The 25572-nt window shown below is 39.9% G+C and overlaps 1 protein-coding gene across 1 annotated transcript in view; it reads right to left on the reverse strand.

Annotated features, from left to right (window-relative positions):
- LOC101162003 (serpin H1) overlaps window positions 1-25273 on the reverse strand; it is a 47162-nt gene extending 21889 nt beyond the window's left edge. The window contains 3 exon segments of the mRNA XM_078936299.1: window positions 336-428; window positions 17497-18131; window positions 18762-25273. Coding sequence (XP_078792425.1) covers window positions 336-428; window positions 17497-18124 — 721 coding nt within the window. The 5' untranslated portion in view covers window positions 18125-18131; window positions 18762-25273.
- Window positions 25274-25572: the final 299 nt, after the last annotated feature.

Consider the following 25572-nt stretch of genomic DNA (forward strand, 5'->3'; position numbering starts at 1 on the left):
GCGGCAGACATTTCTCGTGTCACAGCAAAGTCCTGACCATCCAGAGGAGCAGAACAAGAAGCGGCACTCAGGAACCTGTGACAAAGCAACCTTGCTAAACTGACAGCGGCACGAACAGCATTAAAATGAAAATCTTCTGCTACTTTCATCCAGAACTTCACTCTGCCCTGTTGTTTGAAGACAATCCATAAAACATGAAAAAGGGCTGCTAAATAAACCATGAGGGGAGCAGCAGGAAGCACTATTGGACCTCACAGATTTTCTTTACCGCCTTTTTTTTGTAGCATTCATTAGCTGGTGGGAGTTTGACCGCCACCGATGGGGCTTTCTCATACCTGCTCTGTGCATCATCACCACTTGGGTGTACTTCCATCCCAGGAAGGTGCGTAGATCCTTATTGCCTTCGCTGAACTCCCGCTCCCACAACCCTGAACACACACACACACACACACACAATCACACACACACAAAAACACATCACAAACTGGAACGGATGGGCTTTAGGAGAAGAATCGGAGGCTGAAAGCGCCACAAAAGGCGTTCACAAAGGCGAGAACATCGTGAGCATTAGACGTAACCCTGCCTTGCTTCCTAATCGGAGCTTTTATGGAAAGCACATTCAGGAGGAAGCATCCTCATTACCAGGTTCTAAAATTAAGAAGCTCAAATGAACAGAAAAACATGGTACAATGCCTCGTCACATTAAAAGCCAAACCAAAGACGCTTTTAATAGAAATTAAGAGGGTAAGGAGCTGCGAGATGCTTTTAACTAAATGCACTTGATGAATTATTCATCAGGGGAGAATGGGCCCCCCTTTAAGAGCACAAATTTTACCCCGCCAACATGAAAGAAGCCGACAGACATCCTCCAATAATCTAAGAGGAGAATTTAGCAGCTGTCAGTGTCGCAGTTCTTTAAAAGGAGGACTCCGTCTTTCATTTTCATTAAAAACCAACTTCCAGGAAGAGAGGGGAACCAAAACGTCGTGACTACAACATGCGGAGAATGACGGCCATGCAGCTTCGAGTGTTTCAGCGATCTCGCCGCTGGTGCTTGACTGGTTGAAGGTAGAACAAAAACAAAAGGAGGCTGAACAGGTCCTGTCCTGAGCTGCTTCTTGAATCCAAGCCAAGGATCCTGGCAAGGCTGGCGTCCATCGTGGACAGCCTCATATCAGATCTTTAGACCTCAGACACCAAAACTGTAGCTCCAGTGTTCCCCGAATCACTGTCACTCTTCAACTATGACGCAATTAACGTCATTGGAATGCATTCTGAGGTGAGGAAATGTGCTTTGCACCGATATGCAACACTTTATAGCAGTAAAGTTTTTACACAATTATTGTAACCTGAGGGTCTGCAACTATGGAGAGAAATTAGACTCAGTCGGATTTGTGCGTGCGTAATTCTTGAGTTGTGCGTAAGTTAGGATTTGTGTATGCATATTCTTGCTTTGTGCGTGCGTAAATTAGGATTTGTGCATAAATTTGGATTTGTGCGTGATTTGTTACTCACATAATACGTTTTGTGTATAAGTTAAAAAAATGTAAAATGAAAAAAATACAAAATGCAATTTACGTGTGCACAAATTAAGATTACAACAGCTTGAAACTACTTACACACACACATCTTTAAAAAACACGCACGAATCCCTTGTTACGCACACACGAAGCCAGAGTTACGCACGGATCTACCGTGAGACTGTTTTGACGTCTCACAAATTCGTCCGTAAGTGCTGCGTTTAAATACCAGTGGAATGCTCGGTCATTAGAATTTTCCTATCAGCCTTCCCTTCTACGTATTTCCTTCAGTGGGTGTAACAGGGCTTAAAAAAACTTTAAAGGAAAATAAAAATTATTATCTGAGAATATGACGTTCACTTTTAAAGGCTAATATATATATTAAAAGTGTATTATTCTCCGAGACTCCGAATTGATACAAAATGCGTAACAGGAACGACCAGTAGGGGGCACTGTTTTTTTTCTTCCGGAAAAATCAAAGGCAGTCAGACTGAGAGAGTCACGGGAAGAATGGCGGCCCATCTCGGTGGTCAGCGCCCCGAAGTAAGTAGCCTCTATGTTCAACACTAACATCTACTGTCTTCATGTATTGATTGAGTCATTGTCTGGATATGTTTAGAAGGTACTGAGCCCGTGTCCTGACATTAAGATATAAAAATATATCTTGTTCCCACAGATTAATATCTTGTTCCCACAGGTTATTATGTCGTTCGCACGAAATACTATTCCGTTCCCACAAGATACTATTCCGTTCCCACAAGATACTATTCCGTTCCCACAAGATACTATTGCGTTCCCTCAAAATACTATTCCGTTCCCTCGAAATGATTAACTTGTGCGAACGCAATATTACCAGCCAGTTGCCCAAATGCCGGCATACATCAAAGAGCTCTGCGGCGGCGCTAGTAGTAGCCTAGCAGGAGCTAGCGTATGACAAAGCAGCCTAGTTATCATAAATCTTTTGATATTTTTCTTATATTCATTGAGACAGTAATAAAGTGATCATTTTTGTTTTTCATGTTCCTTTTTTGAACGAATATGGGTCACAGAGACACGGAAGTTACCGCTGAAAGCGGCTTTTGCCGGCGTACAGAGAGCATATCCGCGTGAATGACTTATGACGTGAATAATTATTGCGTTCGAAAGGATTAATTATTGCGTTCGAACGACATAATTATTGCGTTCGCACGAGTTAATCATTTCGAGGGAACAGAATAGTATTTCGAGGGAATGCAATAGTATCTTGTGGGAACGGAATAGTATCTTGTGGGAACGACATAATAACCTGTGGGAACAAGATATTAATCTGTGAGAACAAGATATATTTTTATATCTTAATGTCAGGACACGGGCTCCGTAAGAAGGGAAGGCTGATAGGAAAATTCTAATGACCGAGCATTCCACTGGTATTTAAACGCAGCACTTACGGACGAATTTGTGAGACGTCAAAACAGTCTCACGGTAGATCCGTGCGTAACTTTGGCTTCGTGTGTGGGTAACAACGGATTTGTGCGTGTTTTTTAAAGATGTGTGTGTGTAAGTAGTTTCAAGGTGTTGTAATCTTAATTTGTGCATACGTAAATTGCATTTTGTATTTTTTTCATTTTACATTTTTTTAACTTATACACAAAACGTATTATGTGAGTAACAAATCACGCACAAATCCAAATTTATGCACAAATCCTAATTTACGCACGCGCAAAGCAAGAATATGCATACACAAATCCTAATTTAAGCACAAATCAAGAATTACGCACGCACAAATCCGACTGAGTCTAATTTCTCTCCATATGCAACCCACATGCCTCCACTGTGGATCTTTGGATTTGAATTCAATTCAATTCAAGTTTATTCAATTGTATATGTATAGCCCAAATTGACAACAACGGCCGTCTCAGTGGGCTTCATACCAGTAATTGTAAGGTTAACATACAATCAAAAAGGATCATAAATGCATAGAATTCATTAGGATAATACTAGAACTTTAACTAAACAGACTCCCTGCCCTTAGACCCCCCCTTTGAGGTAAGGAAAAACTCCTAAAATCCGGAAAAAATGAAGAAACCTCAGGGGTGTCCACATGAAGGAGGGATCCTCCCCCAGGACGGACAGGCGATTTACCAGAACTCATAGAAAAGAATTAACTTATCTAACTCTACAACTACATATTTAAAGTCCAGCAAATGATCTTCATCTAGATGAAGTTGGGGGACGGTTGGGGGCGGGAGACGAGTCGGAGGCAGGATCCACAGCCAGGTGTAGGAACAGTAGCAGAGGCAAGTCAGAGACGAGGTACACTGAAGGCAAATGTTACTTAAATAATTTTTCTGTTGAGTTTATCAGGTTTTCTGCACCACAAAAGTAGAGTTGCTGTCCAGAGGCAAAGCACTTCAAGTCTAGAATTGCATTTATCTTTATTTAGATTTTCTTTCTAAAATTGGAAGTTTGACTTAATGTTTTCATTCTTATATTTCATAGTAAAGGGAGAATAAGGATGAAGGTGAACCAAAGTTATAATGGTAGAAAACACGATCTTTGACTTTCCTGCATTCTTAATTCAGGTAAATCTGCTGCAGCAGGAGGATCTTATTTGAGCATATTTTTCAAAGACAATAACGTGGGAGTTTGTGGCTCTAGCTGGGTTCTGGTCCATAAGAAACGGACCTAAATGGCTCTTTTAGCGTTAAAGGTTGCAGATCGATGGTGTAACCCATCAGCTTTACACAGATATGCAACATTTAAGGGTAGTATATTGTTCACGCAATTAATGTCAAAACGACTGATTCAAATGCGGCAAAGGCGCCTTTACCGCATTGAAACACTTTACGACAGTGAAAGTGTTGCATATGACAACAATTGTGACAAATGACATAGGCCAGCTCATTTTGACGCGGAGAAAAGCAGCTTTGTGCTGATATGCAGGTAGTAAAGTGTTTACCTCATTACACAAACAAGTGGATTTTGATGCAGAGAAGAGCTGAGCTGTAAAGTGTTTGATGCAATAAAAAAACAAAGGCTAATTTTTTTTTTTTTTTTTTATATACACTGTATTTTATCCCACGAAGGGAAATTCTTTCTCCGCATTTGACCCATCCCCTTGGGGAGCGGTGAGCTGCAGCCGAAACCGCGCTCGGGAGGCAGTAGCGTTAAGGGTCTTGCGTAAGGACCCTCACTGGGTGATGTTAACTGCTCGCCATTGATATGGTAATTGCCCCCAGTACCATTGCTCTTTCCCCTCCGGGAATCGAACCCTGGTTTCCTGCATGGTAGCTTCCCACCTTACCAACCGAGCTACCTAGCCGTGCTAAGGTGTCCATGAATCGATAGACCAACCGATTCTGATGTGGAGAAAAGCTTACGTCATTAAATGGTTTACGCAGACAGCCTAAACCAGCTGATTCTGGTGCTTAGAAAAGGCGGTTCGGTCCATATGCAAGACTTTGTTATTGGAATTTAGAATCCATTGGAATTAGAATAATTGAGTAGACGGTCAAAAAGTTACAGTTGTTTCATGTCACCAGGTTAAATGCAGGACAGGTGAGCCTCATTGGAGTAAAAGGTTCTCCCAGCAGCCTCCAAAAAGTTGGGTAAAATAACTCTACCTCTTTAAAGTTTGTCATAATACACAAGTTTTTTTTCCTTTTTACTCTTTCTATATTACATTTCTAGAATCCTCGATGGTAGGATGATTTCTGAGGATGGCGATCAGGATTTATTGGACACACTGCCCGACTCAGAGCTCAAGTCCCGTTCGTTGGAACAGTGGCCGGCCCTCCCTGTGCGCTGTGGCCTCAGCGAGGTACTTGTGAGGTGCTGAAAGCCACTCGTACCATTCACCGTTCAACAAGTCCCAATTGGATCCGCTAACCCCTGACAGCTGTCAGTTTTCGAGGGGCTTGGGGCAGTGCGGTGACTGCCGTAATAACCTCATTCTCAAAGCCTCTACTTGTTGGATATTGTGAAAGACACGGGAGAATGGAGGTCCAGATGTCACATTTTGCTCTCTGTGAGCGACGCTTGAGGCTGGCTCTTTCTGTAACTAATGACGACTTCTATTACCGACTAATGGTTAAGGAAAAAGAAAAAAGGAAAATGATGGTACTCAACACTTAATACCCCCACACAAAGAGGCCAAACCCAAATAGAGAAAAGAAAATGACTCAATTACTTTGATAAAAGTTTGAAGACTCATTAAATGCTTCAGCTGAAAAGTGTTCAGCCTCGTCTTCCATTCTCGCTAATCACTAGATCTCATGGGGAGGAGAAAAAAACGCCACCATCAAAGGTTTGGAAAAGACGGAGTGATGATGGATTGAGAGCTTCAATCAGGAACACAAAACAATTCTGTCTACCACTTAGAAACTATTGAATGAAGCTTGAAGTACTATCCTGACCTTAAAAGTCACAGGAAACAGTAAAAAATACAAACCGTTAAAAGTCTTACAATGTTTTAGGATTGTGCTCTTTTAGCTAAGCTGATGCTAGCCGCTGACAGAACCATGACGGTTTCTTCTTACGAAAAACAAGACAAGAAACAGGCAGACAGAGTTTATGAACCAGACTATCAAGTTTTTATTTTAGGACAAATAGTATAGGAGTGTTTCATTTGACGATAAGCAACAAAGATTGAGGACATCTGGTCGTCAACTGAAGGCATGGCAACACGGAATTTAATTATTTTAGACAAATAAAAACTGTAGACTAATCATTCATTCATTCATCGTCTAAATGTGTTTTGTCTCTTTCGGGTTCATGGGGCTCGCCTCGTGGGCGAAGGCAGGGGACATCCTGGACGGGTCGCCAGTCTGTCGCAGGGTCATGAATCACAAACCTAGGGACAATTTTGAGTAACCAATCAACCTATGAAGCATCTTTTTGGACGGTGGGAGGAGTCCCCGCAGAAAACCCACCCATGCACGGGGAGAACATTCAAACTCCACACAGAAAGGTCCCCTATTGGGGTTCTGTTTCAGGTCCCCCAGTCGGAACTGGAGGGGGCCTTCTTGCTGTGAGGCAAGAGGGCTAACCACTGCACAACCATGCAGCCCTAGACTAATCAATTGAAGATAATATTATATTATGGATGTAACGAAATCTTTAACAACAATCTGATACATATCAATCGGTGGTAGACAGCAGCCCCCAAGACCCAGCCCCGGTTGAGCGGATGAAAATGGATGGCTGTTTGTTTTTCTTTTGTAACACAAACATGTTTGCTTTTGCTGCGTTTTAATTTTCTATTCAAAACTGTTGACAAGAAACTAATTAGCCAATTTATTTCCATGTATCAGTAGCCCACAGCCAAATGGTTTAATGCAGAGTGTTGACAGCAAACGTCTTTGTACCAAGAGATATAATGAAGTTAAAATAAATGTTTTTAGATTGGTATGAAAGAATTGTAGAAAGAGTTCATTAACACACATCATTTATAATTTTCTAACGCATAAAAAGGCTCATATACAGTAGGTGGATTTACAAGACAAAAGCCATTTCAACCCCTCAACATCTGCCGATTCGGTATCAAGTATTCTTACAGAACAGATCTCTTTGTCAAAGAGCCTAAAGATCAAAACACGGAAGCACTTATTTTATTAAACACTAAGGCGGAAACAGCCAAGATAATTGCTACTAATCAAAAAATAATGATCCAACCACTCAAATAGTGGTTAGCTCTGGACTTGTTGCACTGCCTCGTCTGCTTCCTTTACAATATTTCCTTTCAAACGCTGTGGTTTGGGACAAAACACAGCCTGAATGCACAGGGCGGTGTGAACTGGAGCTCGCTCTGCAGACTTTTACATCCTCCCGCCTCGCCACAACAGTCAGTGTCTTTTGGTTTCTCAGCAGGACGCGCTCTGTCTCTTTCCTTTTCCCATTCATAATTTGCTCCCTTTTTCTGAACCCAGTTTGTTTTGGTTTTAAACGTGTTCCTGAGCTCACTCCACTAATTGGCCGTGAGCTTCCCTTCTGCGAATGCTGTGAAAGGGTCAAAAACAAAGGGTCAGTGAGGTTTCTCCCTTCTTTTGGTTCGCTTTCAATAATTAAAGTGAGGCTAAGAAGAGAATTCAGACCAAAATGTAAAGTTGTTCACTTGGTGCCAAGTGTCCCGAACCCGAGCTCAAAAACTCCAGCGTTGATGACGGCCAGGAGAGAAATCGTCCACAGTTTCTGAGCGAATCAAAACCAAATGAATCCAATTTCCTTTCATCTAATTTACGCTGCCATCTCTGGAATTATCTCATTTGTGTGTCTCCTCCCAACGCCGGTGGAATCAGACAAAAACTCCTTTCATAATAGAGTCCGAATGTCAAACAAAGAAAATTAATTAGAAAGCTTGACAAAGCGCCGTCTATCAGGAAGTAAAATGTTTTTTTACGGCACTACCTGCGAGTGACGTCAAGGAAGATGAAAAGATCAGATAAACTACCACAAACTAAAGACAAAAAACAAGAAAACACCCAAAAAAGAACAACTACAGGGAAGTCAGGGACGACTTTAGTATCATTCTTTCAGGAAATTGTTGGCAGGAATGAGAATTTCACTCGTCGAGAACAGGAATGTTGGCAAAGGCAGCAGAAGATCACATCCCTATTAAGTCATCACCAAAAAAATAAAACGAAACCACTTCTATAAAAAACTCAAAATAAGCACTAACAGCTTTAAAAATATGATAATAATTCATTAATAAATCAAACTACACTGTTGATTATTTCTTTTGAATTTACTTAACAGAATCTTTATCTACCACCAGGGCTGTTGCCATCAGACAGGAAGTAATACACGCTCTTACAACTACACTCAAAAAAATGAAGCCCCTCTTTCATGTAACACAATTAAATTCTGTTTGTTTTATTTAAATATATTTATTTTAAAATAATAAATCTACATTTAATTGACCTAACACAAAATGTATTAATAGTTTCACCTATAAACTCCAGTTATCCAAAATAAATGAGTTCAAGTAAGGGGCGTGCTGTGCACATGATGAATGCTGTTTTCCTGTTTCTCTTTATTTATTCTTTTTAAAGTGTCTTCTGCTGTTTTTCAGCGACAATTTTTCATCTATTTTACCCATTCAACTATTAAAATATTCAGCTCTTCCGTCTATTGCCTGCTATGACTTTTGGTCCTTCAAATCCTTCGACTTTTCGAAGAGAGAGAACTTTCGTTTGTGTTTTTCCACGTGAAAAACGTACTGTGGCTCGGAATCGTTTCAACTCGGTTTCTTCCAATAAGACGATATATGACGAACCTCATTTATAGAAATAATTATTCGATTTGTTTATACTGGCGGCAGTAAATTGCCACAAAAGTGTTCACTCAGTGGATCAGTCAGCGGGATTGGCATGCAGAGGTTCTAAGTTCAAGACCAGCTACAGACCCGTCTCAGATGACATTTTTTGTCTTGATAAAATTGAGTTTGACTAACTCAATTATATTTAATTACATGGAAGAATTTTCTTTGAGGTGGGGCTACTCATATTTATTGGATGGAAATCCTGCCCACAATTAAATTGAGTTCATCCAATGAGTTATTTTTTTGAGTGTAGCGTAACTCTTCAACCACTTACGCAATTATTGTAATGCCAACAGATTCTATAAACGGCTTTTCTCTGGGTCCAGATACGTTGGAAATGCGTTAATTGCGTAAACGGCTGAAGAGTTATGGGGGTTCAAAGAACGTCAACACAGGAGCTAAACAAAATAGTTAACTTCTACAAAAAACTTTTATATTTAAACTGTTTGGTGTTTAATAAATCCTAATTATATAAAGCTTTTGTAAATGAATTCGCATAAAACAAAACAAAAAATTCCCAGAATAATTTGCAAACACCGTATTGGAACAGTATCCGTGCTTCCGTTGGTCACAACATGACCTTGTTCCCTAAGGCTATGTCCGATTCCCACCCTAACCCCTAACTACTAAAAAACGATAAAGTGCGGGACGATGTAGTGCCCTGGATTTTAAAAGCTTTTCGGACACCATGCCCCCAATTTTTTCTTTTTCTTTAAAAGGCGGATATGACATCATCGATTTGACAAAGTTAAAATCTAATTGATATGAGCGTTTTGTGATGATTGTGTTCTGAAGATAAATACGTTGATATTTTATTTTAAATAATACATTTAAATAGATGGTAGATTCAGACAGCACTACAACATGGCAAACGCATCATATAGGAAAAAGACTAAGACTCAAAGCTAACGGTCATGTGATCATGAGGTCCTATAGAGAGTTGCCTTTACTAGCAACATGACTTCAATTCTTTGATGCTCTTGTTAAAATTCTTTAAGTCAGGAAGAAAAATGTATTATTCACAAAAATTGTAAATATATGAAAAGATTCAAAAATTAAATCCAAAATATTTAACATAAATCCAACGGATTCTGAAAGATGAGAAAAGCAGCTTTGAATAGAACTGCAACCCTTTACCACCATAAATACCTTAGATTGTTTGTAGATTTCGTAAATATCGGCACAATTTCGGTGCAAAGTAGCTTTTCTTTGCAGCAGAATCATCTGGAATGATGTTAATTATGTAATTAAAAAAACTACGGTGGTCCAAGATTGCAAACACTGGAGCTAAACTCAGCTATTTAAAGGATTCAAACATAAATTGTCAGACGTACAAATAAACAGTAAATTAACTAATTTTTATCAAACAAACTAAGCACTATTGGCGTTAACAACTCCATCTCCTAACATGCTTTTTCTTTGTCATGTCTTCATTACACCAACATCCACTTTTTCAAAATAAACGTTTTTAAAAGTCTTGTGTCTGAAAACTGGTTTAACCCTTTTACACCAGCGTTGACGTGCGTTGAACTATCGCAACTCTTTAAGGGTAGTATATTGTTCACGCAATTAATGTCAAAACGACTGATTCAAATGCGGCAAAGGCGCCTTTACCGCATTGAAACACTTTACGACAGTGAAAGTGTTGCATATGACAACAATTGTGACAAATGACATAGGCCAGCTCATTTTGACGCGGAGAAAAGCAGCTTTGTGCTGATATGCAGGTAGTAAAGTGTTTACCTCATTACACAAACAAGTGGATTTTGATGCAGAGAAGAGCTGAGCTGTAAAGTGTTTGATGCAATAAAAAAACAAAGGCTAATTTTTTTTTTTTTTTTTTATATACACTGTATTTTATCCCACGAAGGGAAATTCTTTCTCCGCATTTGACCCATCCCCTTGGGGAGCGGTGAGCTGCAGCCGAAACCGCGCTCGGGAGGCAGTAGCGTTAAGGGTCTTGCGTAAGGACCCTCACTGGGTGATGTTAACTGCTCGCCATTGATATGGTAATTGCCCCCAGTACCATTGCTCTTTCCCCTCCGGGAATCGAACCCTGGTTTCCTGCATGGTAGCTTCCCACCTTACCAACCGAGCTACCTAGCCGTGCTAAGGTGTCCATGAATCGATAGACCAACCGATTCTGATGTGGAGAAAAGCTTACGTCATTAAATGGTTTACGCAGACAGCCTAAACCAGCTGATTCTGGTGCTTAGAAAAGGCGGTTCGGTCCATATGCAAGACTTTGTTATTGGAATTTAGAATCCATTGGAATTAGAATAATTGAGTAGACGGTCAAAAAGTTACAGTTGTTTCATGTCACCAGGTTAAATGCAGGACAGGTGAGCCTCATTGGAGTAAAAGGTTCTCCCAGCAGCCTCCAAAAAGTTGGGTAAAATAACTCTACCTCTTTAAAGTTTGTCATAATACACAAGTTTTTTTTCCTTTTTACTCTTTCTATATTACATTTCTAGAATCCTCGATGGTAGGATGATTTCTGAGGATGGCGATCAGGATTTATTGGACACACTGCCCGACTCAGAGCTCAAGTCCCGTTCGTTGGAACAGTGGCCGGCCCTCCCTGTGCGCTGTGGCCTCAGCGAGGTACTTGTGAGGTGCTGAAAGCCACTCGTACCATTCACCGTTCAACAAGTCCCAATTGGATCCGCTAACCCCTGACAGCTGTCAGTTTTCGAGGGGCTTGGGGCAGTGCGGTGACTGCCGTAATAACCTCATTCTCAAAGCCTCTACTTGTTGGATATTGTGAAAGACACGGGAGAATGGAGGTCCAGATGTCACATTTTGCTCTCTGTGAGCGACGCTTGAGGCTGGCTCTTTCTGTAACTAATGACGACTTCTATTACCGACTAATGGTTAAGGAAAAAGAAAAAAGGAAAATGATGGTACTCAACACTTAATACCCCCACACAAAGAGGCCAAACCCAAATAGAGAAAAGAAAATGACTCAATTACTTTGATAAAAGTTTGAAGACTCATTAAATGCTTCAGCTGAAAAGTGTTCAGCCTCGTCTTCCATTCTCGCTAATCACTAGATCTCATGGGGAGGAGAAAAAAACGCCACCATCAAAGGTTTGGAAAAGACGGAGTGATGATGGATTGAGAGCTTCAATCAGGAACACAAAACAATTCTGTCTACCACTTAGAAACTATTGAATGAAGCTTGAAGTACTATCCTGACCTTAAAAGTCACAGGAAACAGTAAAAAATACAAACCGTTAAAAGTCTTACAATGTTTTAGGATTGTGCTCTTTTAGCTAAGCTGATGCTAGCCGCTGACAGAACCATGACGGTTTCTTCTTACGAAAAACAAGACAAGAAACAGGCAGACAGAGTTTATGAACCAGACTATCAAGTTTTTATTTTAGGACAAATAGTATAGGAGTGTTTCATTTGACGATAAGCAACAAAGATTGAGGACATCTGGTCGTCAACTGAAGGCATGGCAACACGGAATTTAATTATTTTAGACAAATAAAAACTGTAGACTAATCATTCATTCATTCATCGTCTAAATGTGTTTTGTCTCTTTCGGGTTCATGGGGCTCGCCTCGTGGGCGAAGGCAGGGGACATCCTGGACGGGTCGCCAGTCTGTCGCAGGGTCATGAATCACAAACCTAGGGACAATTTTGAGTAACCAATCAACCTATGAAGCATCTTTTTGGACGGTGGGAGGAGTCCCCGCAGAAAACCCACCCATGCACGGGGAGAACATTCAAACTCCACACAGAAAGGTCCCCTATTGGGGTTCTGTTTCAGGTCCCCCAGTCGGAACTGGAGGGGGCCTTCTTGCTGTGAGGCAAGAGGGCTAACCACTGCACAACCATGCAGCCCTAGACTAATCAATTGAAGATAATATTATATTATGGATGTAACGAAATCTTTAACAACAATCTGATACATATCAATCGGTGGTAGACAGCAGCCCCCAAGACCCAGCCCCGGTTGAGCGGATGAAAATGGATGGCTGTTTGTTTTTCTTTTGTAACACAAACATGTTTGCTTTTGCTGCGTTTTAATTTTCTATTCAAAACTGTTGACAAGAAACTAATTAGCCAATTTATTTCCATGTATCAGTAGCCCACAGCCAAATGGTTTAATGCAGAGTGTTGACAGCAAACGTCTTTGTACCAAGAGATATAATGAAGTTAAAATAAATGTTTTTAGATTGGTATGAAAGAATTGTAGAAAGAGTTCATTAACACACATCATTTATAATTTTCTAACGCATAAAAAGGCTCATATACAGTAGGTGGATTTACAAGACAAAAGCCATTTCAACCCCTCAACATCTGCCGATTCGGTATCAAGTATTCTTACAGAACAGATCTCTTTGTCAAAGAGCCTAAAGATCAAAACACGGAAGCACTTATTTTATTAAACACTAAGGCGGAAACAGCCAAGATAATTGCTACTAATCAAAAAATAATGATCCAACCACTCAAATAGTGGTTAGCTCTGGACTTGTTGCACTGCCTCGTCTGCTTCCTTTACAATATTTCCTTTCAAACGCTGTGGTTTGGGACAAAACACAGCCTGAATGCACAGGGCGGTGTGAACTGGAGCTCGCTCTGCAGACTTTTACATCCTCCCGCCTCGCCACAACAGTCAGTGTCTTTTGGTTTCTCAGCAGGACGCGCTCTGTCTCTTTCCTTTTCCCATTCATAATTTGCTCCCTTTTTCTGAACCCAGTTTGTTTTGGTTTTAAACGTGTTCCTGAGCTCACTCCACTAATTGGCCGTGAGCTTCCCTTCTGCGAATGCTGTGAAAGGGTCAAAAACAAAGGGTCAGTGAGGTTTCTCCCTTCTTTTGGTTCGCTTTCAATAATTAAAGTGAGGCTAAGAAGAGAATTCAGACCAAAATGTAAAGTTGTTCACTTGGTGCCAAGTGTCCCGAACCCGAGCTCAAAAACTCCAGCGTTGATGACGGCCAGGAGAGAAATCGTCCACAGTTTCTGAGCGAATCAAAACCAAATGAATCCAATTTCCTTTCATCTAATTTACGCTGCCATCTCTGGAATTATCTCATTTGTGTGTCTCCTCCCAACGCCGGTGGAATCAGACAAAAACTCCTTTCATAATAGAGTCCGAATGTCAAACAAAGAAAATTAATTAGAAAGCTTGACAAAGCGCCGTCTATCAGGAAGTAAAATGTTTTTTTACGGCACTACCTGCGAGTGACGTCAAGGAAGATGAAAAGATCAGATAAACTACCACAAACTAAAGACAAAAAACAAGAAAACACCCAAAAAAGAACAACTACAGGGAAGTCAGGGACGACTTTAGTATCATTCTTTCAGGAAATTGTTGGCAGGAATGAGAATTTCACTCGTCGAGAACAGGAATGTTGGCAAAGGCAGCAGAAGATCACATCCCTATTAAGTCATCACCAAAAAAATAAAACGAAACCACTTCTATAAAAAACTCAAAATAAGCACTAACAGCTTTAAAAATATGATAATAATTCATTAATAAATCAAACTACACTGTTGATTATTTCTTTTGAATTTACTTAACAGAATCTTTATCTACCACCAGGGCTGTTGCCATCAGACAGGAAGTAATACACGCTCTTACAACTACACTCAAAAAAATGAAGCCCCTCTTTCATGTAACACAATTAAATTCTGTTTGTTTTATTTAAATATATTTATTTTAAAATAATAAATCTACATTTAATTGACCTAACACAAAATGTATTAATAGTTTCACCTATAAACTCCAGTTATCCAAAATAAATGAGTTCAAGTAAGGGGCGTGCTGTGCACATGATGAATGCTGTTTTCCTGTTTCTCTTTATTTATTCTTTTTAAAGTGTCTTCTGCTGTTTTTCAGCGACAATTTTTCATCTATTTTACCCATTCAACTATTAAAATATTCAGCTCTTCCGTCTATTGCCTGCTATGACTTTTGGTCCTTCAAATCCTTCGACTTTTCGAAGAGAGAGAACTTTCGTTTGTGTTTTTCCACGTGAAAAACGTACTGTGGCTCGGAATCGTTTCAACTCGGTTTCTTCCAATAAGACGATATATGACGAACCTCATTTATAGAAATAATTATTCGATTTGTTTATACTGGCGGCAGTAAATTGCCACAAAAGTGTTCACTCAGTGGATCAGTCAGCGGGATTGGCATGCAGAGGTTCTAAGTTCAAGACCAGCTACAGACCCGTCTCAGATGACATTTTTTGTCTTGATAAAATTGAGTTTGACTAACTCAATTATATTTAATTACATGGAAGAATTTTCTTTGAGGTGGGGCTACTCATATTTATTGGATGGAAATCCTGCCCACAATTAAATTGAGTTCATCCAATGAGTTATTTTTTTGAGTGTAGCGTAACTCTTCAACCACTTACGCAATTATTGTAATGCCAACAGATTCTATAAACGGCTTTTCTCTGGGTCCAGATACGTTGGAAATGCGTTAATTGCGTAAACGGCTGAAGAGTTATGGGGGTTCAAAGAACGTCAACACAGGAGCTAAACAAAATAGTTAACTTCTACAAAAAACTTTTATATTTAAACTGTTTGGTGTTTAATAAATCCTAATTATATAAAGCTTTTGTAAATGAATTCGCATAAAACAAAACAAAAAATTCCCAGAATAATTTGCAAACACCGTATTGGAACAGTATCCGTGCTTCCGTTGGTCACAACATGACCTTGTTCCCTAAGGCTATGTCCGATTCCCACCCTAACCCCTAACTACTAAAAAACGATAAAGTGCGGGACGATGTAGTGCCCTGGATTTTAAAAGCTTTTCGGACACCATGCCCCCAATTTTTTCTTTTTCTTTAAAAGGCGGATATGACATCATCGATTTGACAAAGTTAAAATCTAATTGATATGAGCGTTTTGTGATGATTGTGTTCTGAAGATAAATACGTTGATATTTTATTTTAAATAATACATTTAAATAGATGGTAGATTCAGACAGCACTACAACATGGCAAACGCATCATATAGGAAAAAGACTAAGACTCAAAGCTAACGGTCATGTGATCATGAGGTCCTATAGAGAGTTGCCTTTACTAGCAACATGACTTCAATTCTTTGATGCTCTTGTTAAAATTCTTTAAGTCAGGAAGAAAAATGTATTATTCACAAAAATTGTAAATATATGAAAAGATTCAAAAATTAAATCCAAAATATTTAACATAAATCCAACGGATTCTGAAAGATGAGAAAAGCAGCTTTGAATAGAACTGCAACCCTTTACCACCATAAATACCTTAGATTGTTTGTAGATTTCGTAAATATCGGCACAATTTCGGTGCAAAGTAGCTTTTCTTTGCAGCAGAATCATCTGGAATGATGTTAATTATGTAATTAAAAAAACTACGGTGGTCCAAGATTGCAAACACTGGAGCTAAACTCAGCTATTTAAAGGATTCAAACATAAATTGTCAGACGTACAAATAAACAGTAAATTAACTAATTTTTATCAAACAAACTAAGCACTATTGGCGTTAACAACTCCATCTCCTAACATGCTTTTTCTTTGTCATGTCTTCATTACACCAACATCCACTTTTTCAAAATAAACGTTTTTAAAAGTCTTGTGTCTGAAAACTGGTTTAACCCTTTTACACCAGCGTTGACGTGCGTTGAACTATCGCAACTCTTTGACCGTTTTCACAATCAACGCAGTTCCGGCAGATTCTAAAGCGGAGAAAAGCAGCCTAGCGTCAATAAGCAACTCCTTACAGTAATGAAGAACACTGACAACTTTTGTGGTAACCCTTGTGCTATCCTAGACACTTTAACATTGGGAGTTGGGTCATCTAGACCCACTAGACAGTGCTCTGAACCTTTTTTCTTCAATGATTTGTGATCTTCACTGGTGTCCATGGATTACATGAAATCTTTCCACCTTTATCCACCTTTGTCACGGTAGGGAGAACACGCCAATGTAAGGGTGGGGTCATCTAAGATAGCACAAGGGTTAAATTCCTGTTCAGGACCTAAAGTTGTGTCTATGCTAGCATTTACGTTAGCGGGATTAGCTCCTGTAGCGGTGGGACTAGCTCCAAACAAATTAAACTCACGAAAAAAAATTAAAATCAAATAAAACTGATTAATTTATCTTTACTAAGAATATTAAGTTTTGATCAAATCTATCAATTCAGTTTCCTTTAAGACAATTTGTTTTTTAAGATAAAAAAAAGGCATTTAGTTTAGTAGGAACTCTTATTTTTACTAACAAATTTCCAAACTTTTTTTCCAAAGTTTAAACTAGTAGCATATCATGACTGATTTGGGAGGAAAGGAAAGGAAAATAAACATTTTTATTCAGGTAGTAATTGAATTCGATGCAGAGTTTTGATTTGATTCAGGACTGATGGGTAACAGTGTTTAAAGAATGCAGTGTATTTGTCAAACATTGTTTTATACTATGAAGTTTAAAGTCGTATCTGGACTTTATCTCCTTAATGGAGGACATGAAGGAGCAGACCTGGATCTGCTCATGCTGCCAGAGAAAACCGCCTCAAAGGGACGCTTTTTTCCCCCCGCCTGTTTTATCCTCTTTGCAGTGATTTCTTTGACAGTTTTACTGTCAAAAACAGAAGCGAACGCAGTGATAATTATCTAAAACTGGGAGATTAAGGAGCCGGCGCCGACAGAGGCACGGCTGTCCGCAGCAGCTCTGTCTACAAACCTTTAAAGTGCAGAGCGTTTGCCAGGATCACAGCTCCAGCTTTAGCTTTGATTCCTCCTTCCAGAGGAGCTCCTTCCAGGCCGCCGGTGCCAGCCTTTGCCCAGTCGCCGAGCCGTTTCAGGTCGGCGCTGGGGTCTCCTTTCCCCAGCGTCTGATGCTGAAGTCCGAACTTGCTCTGGCTCTCCTTCACAAAGGCCTGTCTAAGCGCGGGGGCCTGCTTGGTAAACACGGCCGAGGACCAGCGCAGGTGGAAGCTGCTCCCATCAGCCTCCGTAAACCTCTTCAGCGCCCCCGACAGGACTCCGTCTGACGTCTCCGAAGGCGTCTCGGGCCGGAGCAGGGCTTGGATTTGCGTGGACGTCTTCCCCGAGGAGGCTTCACTCAGAGCCTTCAGGGAGGAGGCCAGGAGGAGCGGGGAGAACAGGGTGTTGACGGAGCCGGAGGGGGTGCGGAGGGCCCGGTACAGGCGCAGACCCAGGGCCCAGCTCGGGTCGCTCAGAAGAAGAGGTGGAGGTGGAGGAGGAGGAGGTGGTGCAGAGCCAGCGGGGCTCTTAGGTGGAGTGCTACTTCTGCACGCATTGAGAAATTGGAATGAGATGAGGAGAAATAAATGCAGTGTGGGCCGCATGGTCGACCTGGAAGACAGAAAAAAGGGAGTTTGCATTCAAATAGGTACATAAATAGTACGAAGGCTGCAAATGTAGGTTAAAGTGTGAAATTTCACTGAACTCCTAGTGACTTTCTAAAAGTATCTGAACAGGTTTAACTTGCTGTAGCTAATACAAAAAATGTATTACTATGTTGAGTTGGCTAGCTTATATAACCACAACCTTTAATTTTTAATTTATTTAAATGTGAAAACAGATACATTTATAGACTTATAGAAATTAAAAGTATTAATTTCTTAAGCTATACTAGTTTTTTAAAGCTAAATGAGTACATTTAGTTAGGTATAAAATATATTAAATATTAATTAACAGTTTTAAGTTAAGAACTTTGGGTAAAACTTGCGTCAAAATTTGTTTTTGATGTGTGTTTTACTTTAATTCTTCCACGTGTAACTCCTTAAAAAATCAACTTTGAATAAGAAATAAAACTTGAAACGGCCAAGAAAAAAAGGACGAGAAACGAGTCCCTTCATGAAGCGACGCGAAAAGTTTTTACGTCGAATGTTAACGGTTTCCGGTAAATGTCTCGAGCCACAAACAAGACTTCTGAGTAAAATGGCGCTATTTATTTTTTTCCTCCCACCGCAGAAAACTCACCGTTAGTTTGCTCACGCGCCCGCTCTGCCGGCTCTGGCCGCCACCGTCCGTCCAGCGGAAGTGTCTGGGTCTCGGCTCCGACGTGGCAGAGGAAGTCTGCCCGTCTCCCCCTCCAACCTCACCCCGGCTCTCCATCGCAGCGCTTCCCGAAACTTCCGTGCTCCGCGCGGGACATGGAGAAAAAAAAACAGAAGTTCACTTAAAAAAAGAAATGACACATTAACGTTTTAAAAGAACGTCAAAACTTTCTAATTTATCTACATTTAACTAGATAGATAGATAGATAGATAGATAGATAGATAGATAGATAGATAGATAGATAGATAGATAGATAGATAGATAGATAGATAGATAGATAGATAGATAGATAGATAGATAGATAGATAGATAGATAGATAGATAGATAGATAGATTTGATAAAAAATAACTTTTTAAATACAATTTCTTTTCAAAAACAATTTTAGCCAAACTGTACGTGTTGTTGACATTAGGTGCTAAAATAATAGTAAGCTAACGCTTGTTAAATTCCGTAAATTTTCAGGGCCTAAAACATTTATTTAAACAAAAATTTAGGGGGAAAAATAACTTATAAAACTGCTAAACCTGTGTTTTTATTTATTCCAAGCTGAACACTCAGAAAAGTACATAAAATGCTAGAGAGATTTTCAAAGTCAAGTTTGCGCTGTCTAATTAATTTTTTTATTTGTCATATTAGGAACTCAAACTTTAAGCTAATTTTTGTGATCATTTCGGCTTTAAACACATAGAACAGCTAAACATACAGAACATGGACATAAATGTTAGTAGAAACCATCTAAATGTGTAAAAGAACATACATTTGGAGCTTGTCCAAAAAATGTACATTGTAATTTTGATGTAAAGGTCAAGAAACAGGCAGTTGGTTCTTGAAACTGCATCTATTGCTCTGTGACTGGTAGTGTATCGAAATTCTTTTGACTAGTATTTAGTATTTTTCAGAAGGGTTGGTTTTCAATGCGGATCGTTTCTGTATGTGTGGATGCAGTGTTAGTATTACCACAGGTTATAAAACCAACTGAAATCCAGCAGTTGTGGTAAATGAGGCGTCTCCCCATAGATTCAATAGCAAGCATTGTGGGTGTGCCGGGGATAATAAACCCCCGCTTGTTGGCTCTGTGGGGGTTGTAGTTCTTAGAGCCACTCAAGCGGGGTCGCTAATGGCCTTCTCATTACTTCGGCTCAGTAACCCTGAGAGAGGCAAGGGTTGGAGAGGCCTCTCGAACTTGACACCCAGCCCTCCCATCGGGCAGGATATTGACGACAGAGGCAACAATCTGATCCCTTTGCCCCATCTGAGGATGTTTTTGCTCCACATGTCTGGTTTTAAGCTAATTGTGTTCAGATTCTGGTGTTATAATCACATTTTCTAACAGTAAACTAAAAACCAATAATCCAGTCAAGAAAAACAAGGTAAGATAATCCAACACCGTTCCAGCTGGTCTGTCTGGAGAAGATAACTTGTAAAACTTCTCTGGAGGAGGGATTATCACCCAAATTTAAAGATGGGGCACACAGGGTCCTGATCAATACGGAGAAAGGAGGATGGAGATAGATCAGAGAAGGATGTGGAGGAAGATAACTGCTAGACACCACCAATGCTCAGCAATCAGGCCGAACATGACAGCTTGTAGACCCAACCAATTATTTAGCCCAGCAGAATCAATAGAAGTCTCTCCGACAGATAGCCATCAACTGCACTATCTTGAACACATTCACAACAGAAAGCAGGAGCGCACGCCGGGCCCTTTGCTCACCGCCACTTTCGCTCTATTTGCAAACACGCACGTGCAGTCCACGGTCACTTATCAGATTTCCTCAGATACGACGCACAAATCATAATTATAAAGGCATCTGTGCTGGAAAAACACCGATAAACCGCTTCTACGGCGGCGTGAAATTGCATCACACATTGTTGCCATCGAGGCTTCCACAACGCTGGTGGTGACGAGCCAATATGTGCAACCACAAGGGTTGCAACCCCTGCCAGAGGAGTCACCACTACCCTCCCGAGACCTCACACGACTGCTTGTGAGCGAGGCTCGTCTGTAATGAGCAACGGCATGCATTTACGGTGCAGGTGATTCATAGGGAGCTGCAGCTAAACGAGCCTCCTGGGAGTCGGTGGGGAACGAGAGAAGCTACTCGGTTTGTGGATCATCGGCTTGCTCTTTCACCACAATCCTCTACTGCAGCTAACCTCTCGCCCTGACTCCAAATGGCTCATCTGCTCCCTGCTCTGTTTCAACTCACCTTTCTATATCCAGTGTGTCCATTTAAAAAGCAGAAAAAATACCACTGTTGCATCATATCAACATTCAATGGAGCCCTCTGGCCAAAATTAAATTGATTTATTTTTTCCTTTTTTAGGCATTTTGTTGTGTCAATTCTGAAAGTATGGTATTTTGCACTAAAATACATTTTAGTCATTTAAAATAATCTTTTATGTTACAAAACATCTACATTTTTCAAAGACAGTTGCCCTGTTTTTTTTTCTCAATTAAAAATTAGCTGTAGCTTCTTTTGCATAGGTAGGCAGGGGTGTTCTAAAATATTTGTCTGGCCCAGGGCACAATGCACTGTTCAGGCCCCCTCAGTTCCCCCAGTCCAAAATTCTTAACTTCCCAGGTTTTTTTTCTTTTCTTTTTTTAACCAAAAATATTTAGTAAAAAATAAAAAGTAAAATCCTAACCCGCTCTTGATGGCAAATATATTCTGCTTCAAATAAAAAAATATTGTAACAGCGTAACCCACAGACTTTACGCGTTTTTTTTTGTCATGATTTTTAGGTTTAAAATTTCACTAACACTCAAAAACTTTATATTTCAGAAAACTGTTGGAATAATGTATATAAGTTATCTCAGAAGTGTGTGTGTCCAACTCAATAAAGAGGAGGCGACAGAATATGCACCAGAGCAGAGAGAGATTGTCGCTGGGTATTATCTCTGTCTGTTCTCCTAATAAAAAGGTACCTTTGATCTGTTGTCTTTCTTTCTTTTATTCCGATGTTACAGGCTGTTTTAACCCAACAATAGATCAACACATCAATCACATGTCAAAGGCTTTATAGTTAGCAAAATCTTTTCGTTTTAGCAAAATTTTATTAAATCAATTAACTTTATCCTTTATATTTCTATTTATGCATTTTAGGTTTTATGGGCTCCTCAAATATAATTTTTCAAAACACTTTTTTGTTTTAGTGAGCAAAGTGATTCAGCACGCCAATACAAACTAAAATTAGCATGCTAACCTAAAAAGCATGTTTGTCTTTTTAGTCTGTAACGTAGTTAGCTGAGGTAACATTTGCATACTGCTTCTAATTAACATTAGCATGCTATTGCAAACAAAAAATTAGCATGTTAGCATAAAAACTTGTCTTTGTCTTTTTAGCCAGTGACGTAGTTAGATCAAGTAACATTTGTTTGCTAATGCAAATCTTAAGTTGCATGCTTGCGTAAAAACTAAAGTTACTGACTTTTTAGCCGGTGAAGTAGTTTTGTGCAGTAAAATGTATATGTTGCTGCTAATTAATGTTAGTATGCTAATGCAATAAGATAATTTCCCCTGTGCTGGAAGCAGTAGTAGTGTTAGCGCTTTTGGTTAGTTTTGCAGTTACTTGAGACACAAACACTTTTACCTTTACAAGCTAAAATAAATTATTTTTCGTTTTAAGTTAATTGAATGACATTCAAAATCAGTCAAAAGGATTTTTTTTGTTTGTTTACTAGAATGTGTTCTATTTAGGTTTTATTTGGATTATTTTGGTATGTATCTAATTAAAGGAAAGATTTAACTTGTCTTTACATGAAGTTTTTGTCCCTCTCCAAGTGGACTATCTATCTCTCCATCTCTCTTGTTGCAGTTAGAAGAATTTAGCTGAACCTTCCAGGGTTTTACCCATAGTTTTTATCCCAAAGAAATCAGAACTGAAAATGTGGTGACAATATGTTTTTTCTTTTGTCAAAACCTTCCCAAAAATCCAAATGCCAAGGCTTAGATTTTAGGAGTGAATTACCAGTTTCACGCTTTGAGTTCATGGTTTTACGCATTGTGCTCATCTGCCACACTCAGTGGCATGTGCTCATGCTCAGGGTTGTAGCTCAAAATGTCATTGACTCAGCCAGTACAGATTCTCATTCACCTCACGTGTTATCAATTTATGCGGCTGTTAGCCACTGTTCTTGGCTGTCGGGGTTAAAAGCCTCTGGCTTGAGGGCTCGACAACACAATCAGCATCTCACGATGAAAGCTGAGATGGTTACTGCCAAGTGGCCAAAAGCAATGTGCTGTCCACTTGGCCGGTTCTGTTTTTTATCCTGTCACTTCCTTTATACTCTTCCAACACTGTTTTGAGAGATACACTTTGCCTCCTACTAAATTAGCTTTACATTTCACTGTAAAATAACTTTACCTGCCATAGTCCACTTGTTTAAGCAGGTGTAAAATGAACTGAACCCTGATTTACTTAAAAACAAGACTAGCTGGACCTTTCTGTTTAAACCTTGTGACGCTACGTTCACGCTGGGCTCAGAATCGCACATTTGAGCGACTGCTTTCAGTGATCAGTCTATGTAAGACGCACGTATATGCGCGTTTGGGGCTTCTGTTTAGAAAGTTAAACTAGTTTAACTTTGACCAATCAGGGACTCTGTTTTGGTAGTTTCATCAAAACATTGTCTTTTTAAAAACACAGAAGTGCTATCCGGTTGAAAATCAATCATAAAGGAGAAAATAATAATTGCAGTTTGTGCCTGGCTGGAATTATGACACAGAGTCTTTCATGTATCAGAATAGTGCTGTGAAAGAAAAAGCCTGGAGTAAGATTTGCACCACTTCAACATTTTACACTAAGCCTCTTCCAACTATGAGTACAGGCGCTACTATTGGGGAGCAACTTGGTAAAACCGCGTACAAAAGCCCACATTTAGCGCAGTCTTCATCGCACTACGCAGACCGGGTGTGTACATAGCACAACATCGGAGCTGTCATCGGTGACACTTAACACACGCTTTTGACGTACCGTAACTCTACCAAAACAGTTAGCACGATCAATGGGAATAAGTAATGATACAATACATTCAGGGGTGGCTGTGGTGCAGCGGTAGGGCGGTCAACCTCTGATCGGAATATTGCTGGTTCGATCCCCTTGCCCACCCATGCCTTACCTGCCCATATGTCAAAGTGTCCTTTGTGTTATTAACCCCACCTTGCCTCTGGTGGAAGGTGGCGCCGGTGTTTCGTGTTTTGTGAATGGGACTGTGACTATAAAGCGCTTTGGGCCTCAGAGGAAGGTAAAAAAGCATTATATAAGTATATACCATGGACCTTATTGTGAGTGTTGACAAAGCTACTCTGTGCCATAAAACAAAGCCCCGTATTGTACAGTATGATTATTTTAATAGCAGTATTTTAGAATGTTGACCAATGATACTGAAGCAGTAAAGCTAAATAAATGTCCATATAAATTATGTGTATACGTAAACATTTCCCTCTATGCAAATGCATATGGCCTCTTGGCATGTTGCTTTGGACATTGCTTCCTGGTCTTCGCTGTTTCAGAGGTGGTTGAACATCTGGTCAGACCAATGGGAGTGTGTTGGTTTCCTTCAAATTACACTGTGGTCCTTCAGGGTCTTTACTTAATGTCTGGCTCAGCCGTTAAGCTGCAGCCGCGACTTTTAGCCAAACCTTCAGCGTTAATTAGATAAACACTATACAGGAATGTGGAGAGTTCACTGCAACCTCGACCTTTGGACTTTCTTCAACAATGACTTCTGTTCAAAAGGATTTTATAGAAATCTATTTTTACTTGACGAGTAAAACTGATAATTCCCTGATCAGTTTAGTCAATTGAAATGAGTAGATTATTCATGTGCTTCTATATAACCTTCAGTATGTATTACATGGTGATTATGTTAAGTGTTATCTGAACAATGACGTAAATAACAAAGTGTGTTTAACATTTTTGTCCAAACAAAATATTGCAAAGCCGCTGTACAACACTTTATAAAGCATAACGACGCAAAGCTGTTTTTCTTATGGGAATTACGTTAATCACGCAAACGGCTGATGAATTATGGTAACGTCAACACTAGAACTAAAGCTCCGGTGTGACAGTCCCACTTCGATCATCTTTTGATCTATTTCCAAACTGTTTCCAGTGATCTTTTAATTATTATGATGCCGTTTTTAGCCAAAGTTAAAAGCAGCTATGTCGTCTTCTAGGACATCCCACTCCCTTTTAAGGCTCTGATCAAAAACATAAACAGGCCAGGGATGGGACTATACCCCTGGCCTCCCTTTCATGGAATTAATTAAACTCCTTGGACAAACTTAATCTACAATTGTCTTGATGCGTCATCTTCTGTATGCATCAGAATTATTATGTCTATTTATGATTAAGAGTAATTACAATTGAATTATTTACATGTGGAAGCGGATGCATGCGTATGTATATACATTTTCCAATCAAATCATGACTAACTATCCCAAGTTTGATATACCCCTGTGTAGATGTACATTTATGCTGTTTGTCCTCTTGTGAGGTGGCCTGGGTGCAGCGGCAGGGCGGTCAACGCCTGATCGGAAGATTGCAGGTTCGATTGTGTCCTTGGGTAAAACACTGAACCCCACATCGCCCCTGGTGGTTACAGGTTGGCGCCAGAGTTTGTCAGCGGAGCCGCCATTAGTGCGTGAATGTGTGTGTGAATGGGACTGTGACTGCAAAGCACCTTGGGCCTTTGATGTAGGTAGAAAAGCGCTACTCAAGTATACG

The sequence above is a fragment of the Oryzias latipes genome, chromosome 18, assembly GCF_053564925.1.
Source record: "Oryzias latipes strain Hd-rR chromosome 18, Olatipes_Hd-rR_3.1".
Classification (NCBI taxonomy): domain Eukaryota; kingdom Metazoa; phylum Chordata; class Actinopteri; order Beloniformes; family Adrianichthyidae; genus Oryzias; species Oryzias latipes.